At 44.0% G+C, this 18362-nt stretch overlaps 1 protein-coding gene across 1 annotated transcript in view; it reads right to left on the bottom strand.

The window, feature by feature from the left end:
- The window catches only part of dnah7 (dynein, axonemal, heavy chain 7), a 230345-nt gene that overhangs the window by 73036 nt on the left and 138947 nt on the right, over positions 1-18362 (bottom strand). The window contains exons 52-53 of the mRNA XM_029630984.2: positions 5801-5934; positions 5078-5413 (exon numbers count right to left, since the gene is read on the bottom strand). Coding sequence (XP_029486844.2) covers positions 5078-5413; positions 5801-5934 — 470 coding nt within the window. The remainder of the gene's footprint in view (positions 1-5077; positions 5414-5800; positions 5935-18362) is intronic.

Here is an 18362-nt window from a genome sequence, read left to right as displayed (position 1 = left end):
TGACAAACACCAAAAGAAAGATGCCCAGGGTCCCTAAACACATGCGTGTACGTGCATTAGGCATGCTGCAAGGAGGCATGGCCACCTGCAGACCTGCAGATTGCCCTGGCCACCTGCAGATGTGGCCAGGGCAATAAATTGCAATGTCCGTACCGTGAGATGCGTAAGATAGCGCTTCAGGGAGACAGGATGGACAGCTGAACGTCCTCGCAGTGGCAGACTACGTGTAACAACACCTGCACAGGATCGGTACATTCGAACATAACACCTGCGGTTTTGTATCACCAGGGGTGATGATCGGATTTGCGTTTATCGTCAAAGGAATGAGCGTTACACAGAGGCCTGTACTCTGGAGCAGGAACGATTTGGAGGTGGAGGGTCCGTCATGGTCTGGGGCGGTGTGTCACTGCATCATCGGACTCAGCTTGTTGTCATTGCAGACAATCTCAACGCTGTGCGTTACAGGGAAGACATCCTACTCCCTCATGTGGTAGCCTTCCTGCAGGCTCATCCTGACATGACCCTCCAGCATGACAATGCCAACCAGCCATACTGCTCATTCTATGCGTGATTTCCTGCAAGACAGGAATGTCAGTGTTCTGCCTTGGCCAGCGAAGAGCCCGGATCTCAATTCCATTGAGCACGTCTGGGACCTGTTGGATCGGAGGGTGAGGGCTAGGGCCATCCCCCCCCAGAAATGTCAGGTGGAAGAGTGGGGTAACATCTCACAGCAAGAACTGTCAAATCTGGCGCAGTCCATGAGGAGGAGATGCACTGCAGTACTTAATGTAGTCACCCGATACTGACTGTTACTTTTGATTTTCACCCCCCCCCCCACTTTGTTCAGGGACACATTATTCAATTTCTGTTCGTTACATGTCTGTGGAACTTGTTCAGTTTATGTCTCAGTTGTTGAGTCTTGTCCATACAAATGTTTACACATGTTTAGTTTGCTGAAAATAAACGCAGTTGGCAGTGAGAGGATGTTTCTTTTTTTGCTGAGTTTATTTCTCAGCTGGTCATATTAAGCACATGCTCTGCTATAAAAAAACGTAGTAGCCTACCCGGCATCATTGAAAAACGGATTGGCGAGAAAGTGTGGAGGATCCATTTGCTATTCGAGTGCATGCAGATGACATGTATTTCTTCCCCTGCTCTTGTTCCTGCCCATTGAATAATGGGCCATTCTAAATCAAAACCAATTTTAGATATTATTAAAGACAATATTCACACTCGCTCCAGGAATGGGAAAAATATCCTTTCTGTTTTATTGAGCTAAGTACAATTATATTCTTCATAATATAAAATAATGGCACGGGACTTCTTAGCATATCTTGACAGCTAAATGAACAAGCCTACAGCCTATGGCATGGTGCATAACCAGATAACATACAGTTGACCAATTCATATTCTGTTCTTCTGAAATACGTTTTCTTCATGCTGTATCATGTTTATTTAGACCTTCCTAAAATAAATATTGGATTTATTATGATGGTGTATATTACATTTATTTATTAGACTTTTTTAAATGTAGAGTGCGGCTTGTATGTAGCTTGTGTCGTGTCTTTGGCTTTGCCGGATTAAGTGATATGACATGCTATTCTATAAAATAATTTCTCTGTAACTAATATTACCTGATAAAGCTAAATCAGGTCAATGTAATTAACTAGAAAATCGGGGCACCACGAAATAATGTTTATCGAGCTGTTATCTTTAGAATAAATTCTTAAAGACCTAGTAATCTTTTACATCAGTAGCAGTCATTATTTAATCATCACTTTATTCAGTCACATCTGAAGGTTGTAAATTCTTGGTTATCTTCACGAACCCTGGCGAACATGTTGAATCAGCAAATCAACATTTGGTTTAATTATTCAGTTACTAAATACCTAAATAATCAGACAGAATTACATCTACACAGAATGGACCATACATTGATTACAAATTATGTCATAAAGGAAAACGTCCCTTGCGGACGGAACAGATATGATGGCTGGTTACACAAAGAAAGAGGGTAGGATTTTTAATGAAAGAGCGGGAAGACTGAGGAACAAAAAATATTTTGTGTGTCTATCGGGCCGTAGGCAGCTATGCTATCGTAAATACAGTATCTTATGCATTCTAAATAACCGCCCATTTGGAAAAGGAAAGTGCAAGGAATATTTACTCTTAGCTGTGCTTTAATAGGTTGGTCGTAGATGGAAGGTCGGGTTGGCCAGCAGGGATCTCTTGTCCTCTGAAGAATGTCTCTGGTGGTAAACTTGATACATTGTAGTATCGTTGTGTGTGTTAGACTGGGTACGTCGTCCGTTCTTTCCTAGCCCACGTTTACAGCTGCTGCTGCTAACTCAACAAACGGCTAGGAGGTAAGAGTTCAAAGTTCATACCAAGTTGCCATACTTTTAAGCTCGTGCTATATTCTGGCTGGTTTAGTCGAAATTCATCCTTTCGGCATGTCAATAGTCACCTTCACATTGAACACGATGCTAATTTCGTTATTATCTGAGCCCTTTTAACGTAGGACCGTCGTCCTCACATCCTCGGAACAGAAAGTAGAATTTTCATCAACGGGTTTATATAGTGGTGAAAGGAGGGCGTGTTTCATAGTTTACAACCAAAGTCTGTTCACTTGGGCGGGCCTCTGAGTGATCAGAGTTTTTCTATGACAAACCATCCTCTCATTTAAGAAGCTAAAATTACATGAAATCTTTTCACAAATAGTTTCATATTTAAACATTTAAATTGCACAACAATTCCATGTGAATCTGATAACTAGAATGTGTCGACTTTCCAAGATACAGTTTCTGTCATCCTGTCATTAGTAGTAATGTCTCAGACAACAACTGATCTGAGATCATATTCATTAAGTACCAACACGTATTTTCAACTGGTTGGATTACCGAAATATGGTTCTGTTTCCCACCTTTCGATGTTACCAGACTCGCTATGTTACAAAGGCTTTACAAAATTTAACTCTATAGAGGAGAGAGAGAGAAAATGGGAAAGGTATTTATGGGGGTCATAAACCTCCCCAACAGGCCAACATCATGACACTTGTATGCTTGGAGGCCTAGGATGCTAAATGTATTTATGTTAACATAATCAACTCAAACCAATTAACCAATTATATTTTGAAAGTTTGAATAAGTTGTGACGCTCAACTACTATATGACTCTTCTAACATGCCACTGAAAAGGTCGAAAGCTGCAATTAATTGTATGATGCCTGAAAATACTGCAGAGTAATTCAAAGCCATTTGCAAACATTGCAAACAGCAAGTTGGATAGATAGCAAAAACTACTTTGAACCTCTTTGTTCATCTAAGGCTGTGCTCTTGTTTACTCAGAATACACGTTAACATGATTTTACACCTACCATGGTTGTAGTTGATTCAATAAGGCAGTTTCGGGATATTTCGTTTCCTAATAGCAATATTTTGTTACTGTTAGCATTCTCAGTAACACAACATTAAACTGTTGTTATGCATGTGTAATAAAACTGTATATACTTTTTGAGCAACATTTTATGAGCATGTTGTTACATAATACTTTGGTAATTACATTTTGCAACTACTGTACACAGAAGGAATAGTCACTGTTCCTTATTCCACTGTAATAATGTAATAACTCTGTTATTATGCAATTAAATCAATTTCCTAAGTCGTATATAACAACAATGTTGCTATTGCATTAAGCAAAGTTACTAAATATGTATAGGGACTTCATGTGAAGTGTTACCTTATGTCTCACTCATAATGAAAATGTATGTGTTAGTCATTTTGAAGCTGCAAAAGTGGTCTACTCTAATGTTGAGGTTATTCACGTCCATCATGTATTTAATTCTAGCTAGGCTATATTAATATTCAAGAGCCCTCCAAACCTTATGCTTATAATATATTTAGACTGATTCAACTAACTGTATTTTGGTTCTTCATAAAATATTTGGCAGCCATCAGATAAATATTTGTTTTGCTTTCAAATAACTTGCATATATTCAAATACTTTAAAATATTATTTGTTTTTCTGGGACCTGTATTTGAATATCGAAGGAAAACGTTGCCAATAGTTGACTCACCTCCAGTATTCGAAAAGTTGGTATTTTAAAATAGACTACAAAATACAACTATGTTCTGCAAAGGTCTGCTATGGTTCAACACTTCTGACGGTTCGTTACAATATGTCAATGTAGCCTACTTGTATCTGTCCCTACAAAAAAATCAATCATTCAAAGTGGCTACAGTACCAAAAACCCATCATTTGGCAAGAGCTAAAACATTGCCCATGCAAATTATGGAGTGCAAACTCTGACAGCAGACATGCAACAAGTAATGTATTAGTTAGGCTACATGCTGCATTGACAGTTATTCTGATCTGCCATGACTTCTACTCATTATGCAGAGAATATATTTAGTGGGTTATGATGGAACCCCCTCCCCCCTACTGTATTTATCTTATGAAGTGGCCATTAAATCTCAGTGATGCCACTGCATTAAATCAAACATACTTGTTGATTAGGGCTGCCAAGACTCTAGGACTGTAGCCTGTTCTGCAGTCTGCTTCGACCTAGTGTGTTTTGATGTGTCTGTCAATGCATTAGGCGTCCATTTTGGATTCAGTGTTTACACTTAGGTTAAAGGAGCAAGCAGTATTCACAACTTTTAAAGGCTGTCACATAAACACACTGCCAGGCCGGACAGTAATGTGTCAATAAGCTACAGCTATGTAACAGCAATGTCTTTGTCTGTGACAACAGACAACCGATTATTTACCGTAAGGATAGGAAGGGGTGGGGAGCTCACTCACTTGAATGAGTAGTTTATCTACTTTTTATTTCCTTTTTCACCACTCTTTGGGGCCATATTTATGCAGGGTATATGAATGTACTGACATTCAAGCTTATTTGTCCTATGCTAGACAATGTTAAAAATGTCAATTGACTTCAATGGAACACTTCCGCTTACTAACTTTCAGCATCCACATGACACGCTAAAAATGTGTGGAAATCAAAAACACACTATCTGCAATATTTGTATTCTGCCAAAAATATTTTCATCACAATTTGCTAATTAGCTAGCTACCTCTGGTCCAGGATGTCACTCTTGTCCGAGTTGTCGATGGAAGCGATGAAGAGGTTGATGAACCAGGTGAGCGAGTACTGGTACATGGGCTCGATGTTGGCCAAGTCTGCGATGGAGAAGAAGAGGATGGCAGAGTGCACAGCAATGGGAGTGTAACCCATGCGTGTCTCGTCGATCTTCACCTCCGTCACCTCGGCGATGGCCTGCTTCTCCGAGATCTCGTTGGCCAGAACCTTAGACGAGGAGAGGATCTTGACGGCCGTCTCATCCTCCAGGATGTTGCCCTCTGAAGAGGACAGCACCTCCAGGATCTTGTCCTCGATCTCCTGCAGCTGCCTGGGGGGAGGGGGTGAAAAGGTCATGTGATTAGTACCAGAGTCTACTGTGCTACCTGTTCCTTTGTTTGAACAGACTGAATGATTGGAACTCCCCCATTTGTTGATCATGATTTCCTTTTTAAAATTTATTTATTTATTGGTATTGCTTAAATCAAACGTCTCTGGTGATCATGTGACGTAGCCTATGACATTAACTTTTGGCAATGCAGATTTCTATCAAACAAAAACAAATCTTTACATGTGCTCTCTCTCTCTCTAAGACACATGTTAGTAAGGAACTCTCCTCACCTGGTTGTCTAGGTCTTAATTGAAAGAAAAAACTCAAAACTAACAGACACTAGGCCCTCCATGGAATAAGCTTGACAACCCTGCACTAAGCCATTACCTCTTGTTCTCGGCCCCCTGCAATATGAGGGCCTGTTTCTCCTCCTCCAGGTCAGGCCTCTCCCTGGCCACCACGATGCCCAGCAGCTGGTCCTGCATGCCCTCGGGGGTGATCATAAAGTTCAGCAGGGTCACCTACAGTGCAAACAAACACAATACATCAACCTTCACAAATGACAAACATCCACTATAGAGTTTACAGTAGTGTGTGGGGTGGCAGTTAGCCTAACAGTTAAGAGGCCGCTGGTTCGAATCCCCGAGTCGACAAGGTGAACAACCCTAATTGCTCATGCGGATAAGAGCGTCTGCTAACATGAGTGAGAAAAAAATATCTCCTTTAGGTGTGCTCATTTAATGGTTCGCACTTCACTACTATCCAATCCCACAGTGGTAACTTTTACCTTAAGCTACTGTAATAGCCTTTTTTAAAAGCTACAGGAATAGCCTTTTTCCTCTATCACAAGTGAAAGAAGTGAGCACATCTCAACCCACACATCCAGTCCTTAGGGCCTACTATCCTAGAGGTTAATAGCCTATATCTGGTATCTACTCCCCACTCTAATAAATGAGTGCACTTCTCCAGGCATCTAATTAAATTTATATTAATGCTAAGGCCTGCTCAGCTGGTGGTAAAGACTCTCAAAGCCTGTATAAATCCCGGAGCTGCCATTTTCAAATCATTTTCAAATCTGTGCTCCCTGCAGTTCCTTTGGCCTGGCTTAAAAGGTGTATATGAAACATTTTAGCAGGGCAAACAACTGTTACAAAACAACTCAACAACCACCCAGTAGCCTATTCACAACAAATAGTAATCTAATTTCACCCCTAAAACTACTTTTTATGTGCATTTGAAGAGACATCACTGGGGGAACCACTGAGTGCGCACTGGCACTGCAAACATTGTGCACATGTAGCTATCCTATGAAATTATTTTGCAACAAAATGTTCTGACACAATTTTTATTTAAAAAATTCTGACACAATATACCAGCACACAAATTAGATGTTACAATGTTTTGGATAAATAATTTACAGATCCACAGTCCATGTCAATAGAGATGAATAGGTGACAAGGTGATTTGCAAAGCCTATTCATCACTGAAATGTGCCGATCACAACAGCTGTAAAATCATAATAATAACACAGTAATTTTACAACAAAAAATAAAAAAAACATAGGGATGGATTGATCATTCATTCAATAAAAAAACTGTTATCTGTCCAACTCAATGCCTATCCACGGGAGTAGCCTACCCATACATCCAAAAGACTACTGACTGGGAACGTACAGTGCATTCGGAAAGTATTCAGACCCCTTGACTTTTTCCACATTTTGTTACCGCTCGCTCCGGGTTGGAGCGAGCGGTCGCATCTGCACTCGGTCCGCAGGTAGTATTACATTTCATTACATTTCATTATAGTACAACGGTTTGATTTGTCTAATCTTAGCAATTTCTTCCTAGCTAGCTACACAGCCGTCTTTGTATCATAGATAATTGCGTAATTATCGTATTTCGTCGTCCTAACGCAGTCTACACTGCCCTGCAGCTAGCCAGCTAGCTAACGTCCACCGTTAGCTAGTCCACCGTCTACCGATTAGCAGCACAACTATTACACTCAACTGAACGACTTGATTAGTGTAGTGTTAGCTAGCTACATAGTTGTCTTTGCTGTCTTCGTACCCAAGATAATTGTGTAGTTAGAGTGTGTAGTTTTATGTCGTCCTTAACATAGGAGACTCTGCTAGCTAGCCAACAGCTAGCCAACGTCTACCGAACAGAACTTCTGCACTCAACAATCCGGTCGCATTTCGCTTCGCTCCACAGGTAGTATCACATTTTTCATTTCATTTCATTACAGTACAACGGCTTGATTTGTTTGATCGTAGCTAGCTACCTAGCTAGCTACATAGCCGTCTTTGTATCAAAGATAATTGTGTAGTCTAGAGCGATTTCCTAGGTTAGCTAGCCAGCTATTGTCGTTCTTTTAACGCAACGTAACGTAATCAACACTGCTAGCTAGCCAGCTAGCCCCGAATAGCAGCACAGTAGAAACTATTACACTCAACGGAACGACTTGATTAGTGTAGTGTCAACAACGCAGCCAATGCCAGCTAGCCTACTTAGTCAACAACGCAGCCTCTGCCAGCTAGCCTACTTCAGCAGTACTGTATCATTTGAATCATTTTAGTCAATAAGATTCTTGCTACGTAAGCTTAACTCTCTGAACACTCGTGACGTGTAGTCCACTTGTCATTCCAATCTCCTTTGCATTAGCGTAGCCTCTTGTGTAGCCTGTCAACTATGTGTCTGTCTATCCCTGTTCTCTCCTCTCTGCACAGACCATACAAACGCTCCACACCGCGTGGCCGCGGCCACCTAATCTGGTGGTCCCAGCGCGCACGACCCACGTGGAGTTCCAGGTCTCCGGTAGCCTCTGGAACTGCCGATCTGCGGCCAACAAGGCAGAGTTCATCTCCGCCTATGTCTCCCTCCAGTCCCTCGACTTCTTGGCACTGACGGAAACATGGATCACCACAGACAACACTGCTACTCCTACTGCTCTCTCTTCGTCTGCCCACGTGTTCTCGCACACCCGAGAGCTTCTGGTCAGCGGGGTGGTGGCACCGGGATCCTCATCTCTCCCAAGTGGTCATTCTCTCTTTCTCCCCTTACCCATCTGTCTATCGCCTCCTTTGAATTCCATGCTGTCACAGTTACCAGCCCTTTCAAGCTTAACATCCTTATCATTTATCGCCCTCCAGGTTCCCTCGGAGAGTTCATCAATGAGCTTGATGCCTTGATAAGCTCCTTTCCTGAGGACGGCTCACCTCTCACAGTTCTGGGCGACTTTAACCTCCCCACGCCTACCTTTGACTCATTCCTCTCTGCCTCCTTCTTTCCACTCCTCTCCTCTTTTGACCTCACCCTCTCACCTTCCCCCTACTCACAAGGCAGGAAATACGCTCGACCTCATCTTTACTAGATGCTGTTCTTCCACTAACCTCGTTGCAACTCCCCTCCAAGTCTCCGACCACTACCTTGTATCCTTCTCCCTCTCGCTCTCATCCAACACTTCCCACACTGCCCCTACTCGGATGGTATCGCGCCGTCCCAACCTTCGCTCTCTCTCCCCCGCTACTCTCTCCTCTTCCATCCTATCATCTCTTCCCTCTGCTCAAACCTTCTCCAACCTATCTCCTGATTCTGCCTCCTCAACCCTCCTCTCCTCCCTTTCTGCATCCTTTGACTCTCTATGTCCCCTATCCTCCAGGCCGGCTCGGTCCTCCCCTCCCGCTCCGTGGCTCGGGACGACTCATTGCGAGCTCACAGAACAGGGCTCCGGGCAGCCGAGCGGAAATGGAGGAAAACTCGCCTCCCTGCGGACCTGACATCCTTTCACTCCCTCCTCTCTACATTTTCCTCTTCTCTCTCTGCTGCTAAAGCCACTTTCTACCACTCTAAATTCCAAGCATCTGCCTCTAACCCTAGGAAGCTCTTTGCAACCTTCTCCTCCCTCCTGAATCCTCCTCCCCCTCCCCCCCTCCTCCCCTCTCTGCAGATGACTTCGTCAACCATTTTGAAAAGAAGGTCGACGACATCCGATCCTCGTTTGCTAAGTCAAACGACACCGCTGGTTCTGCTCACACTGCCCTACCCTGTGCTCTGACCTCTTTCTCCCCTCTCTCTCCAGATGAAATCTCGCGTCTTGTGACGGCCGGCCGCCCTACAACCTGCCCGCTTGACCCTATCCCCTCCTCTCTTCTCCAGACCATTTCCGGAGACCTCCTCCCTTACCTCACCTCGCTCATCAACTCATCCCTGACCGCTGGCTACGTCCCTTCCGTCTTCAAGAGAGCGAGAGTTGCACCCTTCTGAAAAAACCTACACTCGATCCCTCCGATGTCAACAACTACAGACCAGTATCCCTTCTTTCTTTTCTCTCCAAAACTCTTGAACGTGCCGTCCTTGGCCAGCTCTCCCGCTATCTCTCTCAGAATGACCTTCTTGATCCAAATCAGTCAGGTTTCAAGACTAGTCATTCAACTGAGACTGCTCTTCTCTGTATCACGGAGGCGCTCCGCACTGCTAAAGCTAACTCTCTCTCCTCTGCTCTCATCCTTCTAGACCTATCGGCTGCCTTCGATACTGTGAACCATCAGATCCTCCTCTCCACCCTCTCCGAGTTGGGCATCTCCGGCGCGGCCCACGCTTGGATTGCGTCCTACCTGACAGGTCGCTCCTACCAGGTGGCGTGGCGAGAATCCGTCTCCACACCACGTGCTCTCACCACTGGTGTCCCCAGGGCTCTGTTCTAGGCCCTCTCCTATTCTCGCTATACACCAAGTCACTTGGCTCTGTCATAACCTCACATGGTCTCTCCTATCATTGCTATGCAGACGACACACAATTAATCTTCTCCTTTCCCCCTTCTGATGACCAGGTGGCGAATCGCATCTCTGCATGTCTGGCAGACATATCCGTGTGGATGACGGATCACCACCTCAAGCTGAACCTCGGCAAGACGGAGCTGCTCTTCCTCCCGGGAAGGACTGCCCGTTCCATGATCTCGCCATCACGGTTGACAACTCCATTGTGTCCTCCTCCCAGAGCGCTAAGAACCTTGGCGTGATCCTGGACAACACCCTGTCGTTCTCAACTAACATCAAGGCGGTGGCCCGTTCCTGTAGGTTCATGCTCTACAACATCCGCAGAGTACGACCCTGCCTCACACAGGAAGCGGCGCAGGTCCTAATCCAGGCACTTGTCATCTCCCGTCTGGATTACTGCAACTCGCTGTTGGCTGGGCTCCCTGCCTGTGCCATTAAACCCCTACAACTCATCCAGAACGCCGCAGCCCGTCTGGTGTTCAACCTTCCCAAGTTCTCTCACGTCACCCCGCTCCTCCGCTCCCTCCACTGGCTTCCAGTTGAAGCTCGCATCCGCTACAAGACCATGGTGCTTGCCTACGGAGCTGTGAGGGGAACGGCACCTCAGTACCTCCAGGCTCTGATCAGGCCCTACACCCAAACAAGGGCACTGCGTTCATCCACCTCTGGCCTGCTCGCCTCCCTACCACTGAGGAAGTACAGTTCCCGCTCAGCCCAGTCAAAACTGTTCGCTGCTCTGGCCCCCCAATGGTGGAACAAACTCCCTCACGACGCCAGGACAGCGGAGTCAATCACCACCTTCCGGAGACACCTGAAACCCCACCTCTTTAAGGAATACCTAGGATAGGTTAAAGTAATCCCTCTCACCCCCCCTCCCCCTGAAAAGATTTAGATGCACTACTGTTCCACTGGAGGTCATAAGGTGAATGCACCAATTTGTAAGTCGCTCTGGATAAGAGCGTCTGCTAAATGACTTAAATGTAAAATGTAAATGTACCATTAGTCTTATTCTAAAATGTATTAAACTGTTGTTTTTTTCCTCATTAATCTACACACAATACCCCATAATGACAAAACAAAATGTTTTTATTTTAATGTTTGCTAATTTATAGAAAATAAAAAACAAGAAATATCACATTTACCACAAGTATCATAAGTATTCAGACCATTTACTCAGTACTTTGTTGAAGAACCCTTGGCAATGATTACAGCCTCAAGACTTCTTGGGTATGACGCTACAAGCTTGGCACACCTGTATTTGAGGAGTTTATGCCATTATTCTCTGCAGATCCTCTCAAGGTCTGTCAGGTTGGATGGGGAGCGTTGCTGCACAGCTATTTTCAGGTCTCTCCAGAGATGTTCGATTGGGTTCATTCTGGTTTCTGGCTGGTCCACTCAAGGTCATTCAGAGACTTGTCCCGAAGCCACTCCTGCATTGTTTTGTCTGCGTGGTTAGGGTCATTGTCCTGTTGGAAGGTGAAACTTCTCCCAGTCTGAGGTCCTGAGTGCTCTGGAGCAGGTTTTCATCAAGGATCTCTCTGTACATCTTTGCCTCGATCCTGATTAGTCTCCCAGTCTCTGCCGCTGAAAAATATCCCCACAGCATGATGCTGCCACCACCATGCTTCACTGTAGGGATGGTGCCAGGTTTCACCAGACTGACGCTTGGCATTCAGGCCAAAGTGTTCAATCTTTGTTTCATCAAACCAGAGAATCTTGTACCTTTTACTGAAGAGTGGTTTCCGTCTGGCCACTCTACCATAAAAGGCCTGATTGGTGGAGTGCTGCATAGATGGGATAACTTTCCAGAAGGACAACCAACTCTAGAGCCCTGTCAGAGTGACCATCAGGTTCCTTGTCACCTCCCTGACCGAGGCCCTTCTCCCCCGATTGCTCAGTTTGACTGGGGGGAGCTCTAGGAAGAGTCTTGGTGGTTCCAAACTTCTTCATTTTAAAATAAGGCCGTAATGTAGCAAAATGTGGAAAAAGTCAAGAGGTCTGGATACTTCCCGAATGCTAGCTCCCATGGTCTCATCTTAGAAAACATGCCATGGTCTATGCTAAGGTCATTTCAATAAATCAATGAAGTAGTTCAAAAAGAGGTAGCCTACCTTTGACTGGCTGTCATGTTCCAGTAGGCCTAAATGAGTTTATGATGATTTTTTTTCCAACTGCGATTATTATCCAACCAAGTAGGCAGGCCTAATTATTGTGTATTCATTGTTTCATTGTGTGAATTGTTTGCCCTTTGGTTGTTTATTTTTTTAAATCAATTCTCCATTACCTAGGTCACCAGTAGGCCTAGTACATATACTGTTAATCCCCCGTCGTTTGGTTACATTAATTTCTGTTAATGCATGTATTAAAACGTCTTATGGCTTGGGGGCAGTATTTCGACATCTAGATGAGAAGCATGCCCAAAGTATACTGCCTGTTACTCAGGCCCAGAAGCTAGGATATGCATATAATTGGTAGATTTGGATAGGAAACACTCTAAAGTTTTCGAAACGGTTAAATTATGTCTGTGAGTATAACAGAACTGATATGGCAGGCAAAAACCTGAGGAAAATCCATCCAGGAAGTAGGATTTTTTTGATTTGGGTATTTTCAAATGAATGCCTATAGAGTATCTATTGGGTTAGGACCCAGATTGCAGTTCCTATGGCTTCCACTAGATGTCAAGTCTTTAGACATTTTTTCAGGCTTGTTTTCTGAAAAAGGAAGAAGAATGAGACCTTTCTCTCAGTGGGCTGAGGAAGAACGCAGAGCTGGTTTGCACGCATGACCGAATGCACGCCCTTCGTTGTTTTTCCTTTCTATTGAATACGCTATTGTCCGGTTTAAATAGTCGATTATTTAGACAATTGACAACCTGAGGAATTATTAATTATAAACATTGTTTGACATGTTTCGGCGAACTATACTTTATTAGGATATATTCTACTGCGTGAATTGACCGCCTTGGAGCCAGTGGATTACTGAACAAAACGCGCCAACAAAACAGAGTTTTTAGGATATAAAGAGGGACTTTATCGAACAAAACAAACATGTATTGTGTAGCTGGGACTCTTGTGACTGTAACCATATGAAGATCTTCAAAGGTAAGTGATTATTTTTATCACTATTTCTAACTTTTGTAATTCCTTTACTTGGTTGTAAAATGTTTGTATGCTTTTGTAAGTGGAACGGTGTCCTCAGATAATCGCATGGTATGCTTTTGCCGTAAAGCCTTTTTGAAATCTGACAAATCGGCTGGATTAATAAGAAGTTCATCTTTAAACTAATGTATAACACTTGTATTTTTTATGTATGTTCATTATGACTATTTCTGTATTTTGAATTTGGCGCGCTGCAATTTCACCGGATGTTGTCGAGGTGGGTCGCTAGCGGAACGCCTGCGCCAGAAAGGTTAATTACAGTGATTTACCATTCTCATTCTCGGATTGGAAACATTGTTTGCGGAGATCACAACATGCCACACTTGCGAGAAACAAGTTTTGGTTAATTTCATAACCATTACGAGTTTCTGACATTTTTTTCATTGTCTTTTGTTTGGAGTACTCCATGAGAGCAATGAGCATGTGTCTGGTTTCTCTTTCCTAATAATGTTGAGGGAGCACACAGCAGTAGACCTACCTGGTCTTCTGCGTGCAAAAGTAGGAAAGTGCTCATTTGGCAATGTTCAAATTCTGATGGTCATAACTCACAATGTCCACCACTAATAAGCTGAGCTGAGCTTCATTTTTTCTTCACCTCACACAGTAAGTCAACAACGTCTGTTTTTTTTAACAGCCATTGGGAATGTTAGTTCCTCAGAATTTGAAAGCTCTTTCCAACATCGAAACAACTCATGAACAACAGCATGTTACAATCTCTGATGTATCTCTGGAAGGCAACCCTTGCTCGAATTTCATCTACCTTGTTGTCAAGAGACTGGTCATTGGCGAGAAGTATACTCGGGAAAAGTGAGCGATGTGCCCGTCTACGTACCCTGACCAGAAGACCGCTGCGTCTGCCCCTTCTGCGGCTCCGGTGTTTTGGGTGGCCTACTGAGTCCAAACAGAGGATCCTCTTCGGGAAAATCATATTCCTGGTCGTAATATTGACGTTGCTATTAAATCCAACAGTTCTTCCCGGTTGTATGTAATAAGACTTAATATTTCCTGGGTTAACAGTGTAAGAAATAAAAACAAAATACTGCATAGTTTCCTTAGAACACAAAGCGAGGCGCCCATCTCTGTCGGCGCCATGTAGCTAGAGGTGAATTGACTATGCAGAGATAATAAAAAGCGAGTTGCAGCAGTGTACAAAAGGGAGGGAGGTTCAATGTAAATTGTTCAGTGGCGATTTTATTAATTGTTCAGAAGTCTTATGGCTAAGGGGTAGAAGCTGTTGAGGAGCCTTTTGATCCTAGACTTGGTGCTCTGGTACCTCTTGCCTTCCGGTAGCAGAGAAAACTGTCTATAACTTGGGTGACTGGAGTCTGACAATTTTATGGGCTTTCATCTGACACTGCCTATTGTATAGGTCCTTGATGGCAGGAAGCTTGGCCCCAGTGATGTACTGGGCCGTACACACAACACTCTGTAGCGCCTTATGGTCAGATGCTGAGCAGTTGCCATAGGGGGTGATGCAACCTGTCAGGATGCTCTCCATGGTGCAGCTGTAGAACCTTTTGAGGATCAGGGTCTCCTGAGGGGGAAAAGTTTTGTTGTGCATTCTTCACGACTGTCTTGGTATGTTTGGACCATGATAGTTTGTTGGTAATGTGGACACCAAGGAACTTGAAACTCTCGACCTGCTCTACTACAGCCCCGTCGATGTTAATGGGGGCATATTCGGCCTGCCTTTTCCTGTAGTCCACTATCAGTTCCTTTGTCTTGCTCACGTTGAGGGACAGGTTGTTGTCCTGGCACCACACTTCCAGTTCTCTGACCTCCTCCCTATAAGCCGTTTCATCGCTCTTACCTTTAGCTCGATACGGATCTTGCCTGTATGTAATCCATGGCTTCTGGTTGGAATATGTACGTACAGTCACTGTGGGGACGACGTCGTCGGTGCACTTATTGAGGTGGTGTCATCTGCGTCATCTGACCACTTCCATATTGAGCGAGTCACTGGTACTTCCTGCTTTAGTTTTTTGATTGTAAGCAGGAATAAGGAGGATATAATTATGGTCAGATTTGCCAAATAGAGGGCGGGAGAGAGCTTTGTATGCATCTCTGTGTGTGGAGTAAAGGTGGTCTAGGATTTATTTTTCTCTGGTTGCACATGTGACATGCTGGTAAATATGTGGTAAAAATGATTTAAGTTTGCCTGCATTAAAGTCCCCGGGACTAGGAGCGCCACTTCTGGGTGAGCATTTTCTTCTTTGCTTATGGCCTTATAGAGTTTGTTGAGAGTGGTCTTAGTGCCAGCTTCGTTCTGTGGTGGTAAATAGACGGCTACAAATAATATAGATGAGAACTCTCTTGGTAGTGTGGTCTACAGCTTATCATAAGGTACTCTAACTCAGGCGAGCAATACCTTGAGACTTCTTTAATATCAGACAGCGTGCACCAGCTGTTACTGACAAATATACACACACCCCTTGTCTTAACTTGCGGTAGCGTTTCTGTTCCGCCAGTGCACGGAAAACCCCGCTAGCTCTATATTGTCCGCATCGTTGTTCAGCCACGTCTCTGTGAAACATAAGATGCTACAGTTTTTGAGGTCCCGTTGGTAGAACAATCTTAATTGTAGGTCATCAATTTCATTTTCCAATGATTGCACGTTAGCAAAAATAATAGATGGCAGTGGGAGTTTACTCGCTCGCCTACGGATTCTCAGAAGGCAGCCTGATCTGCGGCCCCTTTTCCTGCATCTTTTCTTCACGCAAAAGGCGTGGATCTGGGCCTGGTCCAGTGAAAGCAGGATATCCTTCTTGTTGGACTCATTAAAGGAAAAGGTTTATTTCAGTCTGCAGTGAGTAATCGCTGTTCTGATATCCAGAAGTTATTTTTGGTCAGAAGAGATGTACACAATAAGTGAAAAAATAAGTTACACAAAACGCAAAAAAATGAACAAAATAGCACAGTTGGTTGGGAGAATGTAAAACGTCAGCCATGTACTTCGGTGCCATCTTCTTCTTTATCAAGCCTTGGTGTGAAAGAGCAAAACATCATGATCTGATCTCCCTATATCCAGTGAAAACATCATAAAGAAAACTGCTGTTTGTCCCTAGCTCACTGGTACGTGAATAGGCTATTTGATACAATGTTGCAAGTTTGCTGGCTACAGCTTCAGGCCGAAACAGTTGATGATTTGATACAATGTTGTGCTTCACTAGCAATAGCTCAAGTCAAGACAGAAAGAAAGGGAGGCAGACAGGCGGAGTAGAGAGATGATTGTGAAATATTTTCTACTGTTTTTACTTGTCGGCTGTAGGCCTATGTATTTTACTTAGTTGATGATTAAGTTATAGCGTTACTCCTGCATTTGCCTATAGGCTATCACTGAGTTCTATGCGCTCGTTTCTTTAGCTGCCAATGGATAATCGTGTATCAATGTGTCCAAATGGCAGAGGCTAGTGCTCTCGCCATAGTTGCATTTTTACTTTTAGCATTGTATCGTTTTACTTCAGATTTTTATGATTAACCATTTTTTTGTTGTTTTGTTGTTTTTTTTGTTTGAATTTTACCCCCTTTTCTCCCCAATTTTGTGGTATCCATTTGTTTTAGTAGCTACTATCTTGTCTCATTGCTACAACTCCCGTACGGGCTCGGGAGAGACGAAGGTTGAAAGTCATGCGTCCTCCAATATTCAACCCAACCAAGCCGCACTGCTTCTTAACACAGCGCGCATCCAACCCGGAAGCCAGCCTCAACAATGTGTCGGAGGAAACACCGTGCACCCGGCAACCTTGGTTAGCGCGCACTGAGCCCGGTCCGCCACAGGAGTCGCTGGTGCGCAATGAGACAAGGACATCCCTACCGGCCAATCCGGCCCTAACCCGGACGACGCTAGGCCAATTGTGCGTCGCCCCACGGACCTCCCAGTCGCGGCCGGTTACGACAGAGCCTGGGTGCGAACCCAGGGTCTCTGATGGCACAGCTGGCGCTGCAGTACAGCACCCTTAACCACTGCGCGACCCGGGAGGCCTTATGATTAACCATTTGACAATGATTTTGAGAAACTAAAATGTTATTATTGAAATGAAACTTGCACGCAGATTGGTAGTAATGGTAGGATAAATTGAAAGCTTCCCCAACTTGAAACTCACAAGCTGCCTATGCCACGCAAGCGCGTACACACATGTGGAGTTCCCGTGAAAAAAACGTGCCTGCTTATGGAAAACAAAGGCCCATCGAACTGATCAGTTCTGGCACCGGAGCTGGGCCTGCTCCGATTGGAGGTATTGTGCTTCAGATATGGCTTGATGGGAAGAATGAGAGCCTATCATGAGAGTGTACTGTAGGCTGTCAGGAAAAAGTGTGCTCGTAAAAAACGAGCTGAATCTATTTAATGGGGGCCTATAAAAAACAGGCGGGTGGCCCTGCAAATAGATGCTTGAAATGCGAACCTTGGTAATGCCTTTTTTTCTCCCTAATGCAATTCACTTTATATGTGCATTTTCTGAAAATTGCTTTTTCTGGGGGCCTGCCCGAGGACACACACACTCACTTGCTTGTATTGGTGTTGCTTTGTTAAATGGGACAATATTGAGTGATTGGCTGATGTGTTTTGGGAGGTAAATGCATCTTTGCTCAAGTGCTGTGACCCTGAAACTGCAGTGCGTAACTCGCTGTAATCTTCACTCCCTTCCCTCTTTGAGAGAGATATCATACTTTCGCAGCAGCTGTCTGAAACTCTGTCTGAAAAGCACTGCAATTATTAAGTAGAGTGGATCTGGTGCACAGTTTTGTTCTAAGAGCAGTACCATATTTGATGTGTAGAACATCATTTCAAAGTCTGAATGTTACAATTTTCATTTTTAAATAAGAGGCCTATTATAATCATAGACTATGCTCCAATGCTACGACGATGCTCAGCCATTTTGTATGGAGCAGATACAGTTTCTAAAGACTACATGGGGAGGAGAAAGGTATAGCCAGACTCCCCTATAATTCTGCATTGTATCATTTTCACTTCACTTAGCACAGACAGCAAACGATTGTGCATCTGCATGCCAGTGAG

Source organism: Oncorhynchus nerka, linkage group LG3 (assembly GCF_034236695.1).
Source record: "Oncorhynchus nerka isolate Pitt River linkage group LG3, Oner_Uvic_2.0, whole genome shotgun sequence".
NCBI lineage: Eukaryota > Metazoa > Chordata > Actinopteri > Salmoniformes > Salmonidae > Oncorhynchus > Oncorhynchus nerka.
The sequence above is the reverse complement of the archived record's forward strand: the minus strand, read 5'-3'. Positions and strand labels throughout refer to the sequence as shown.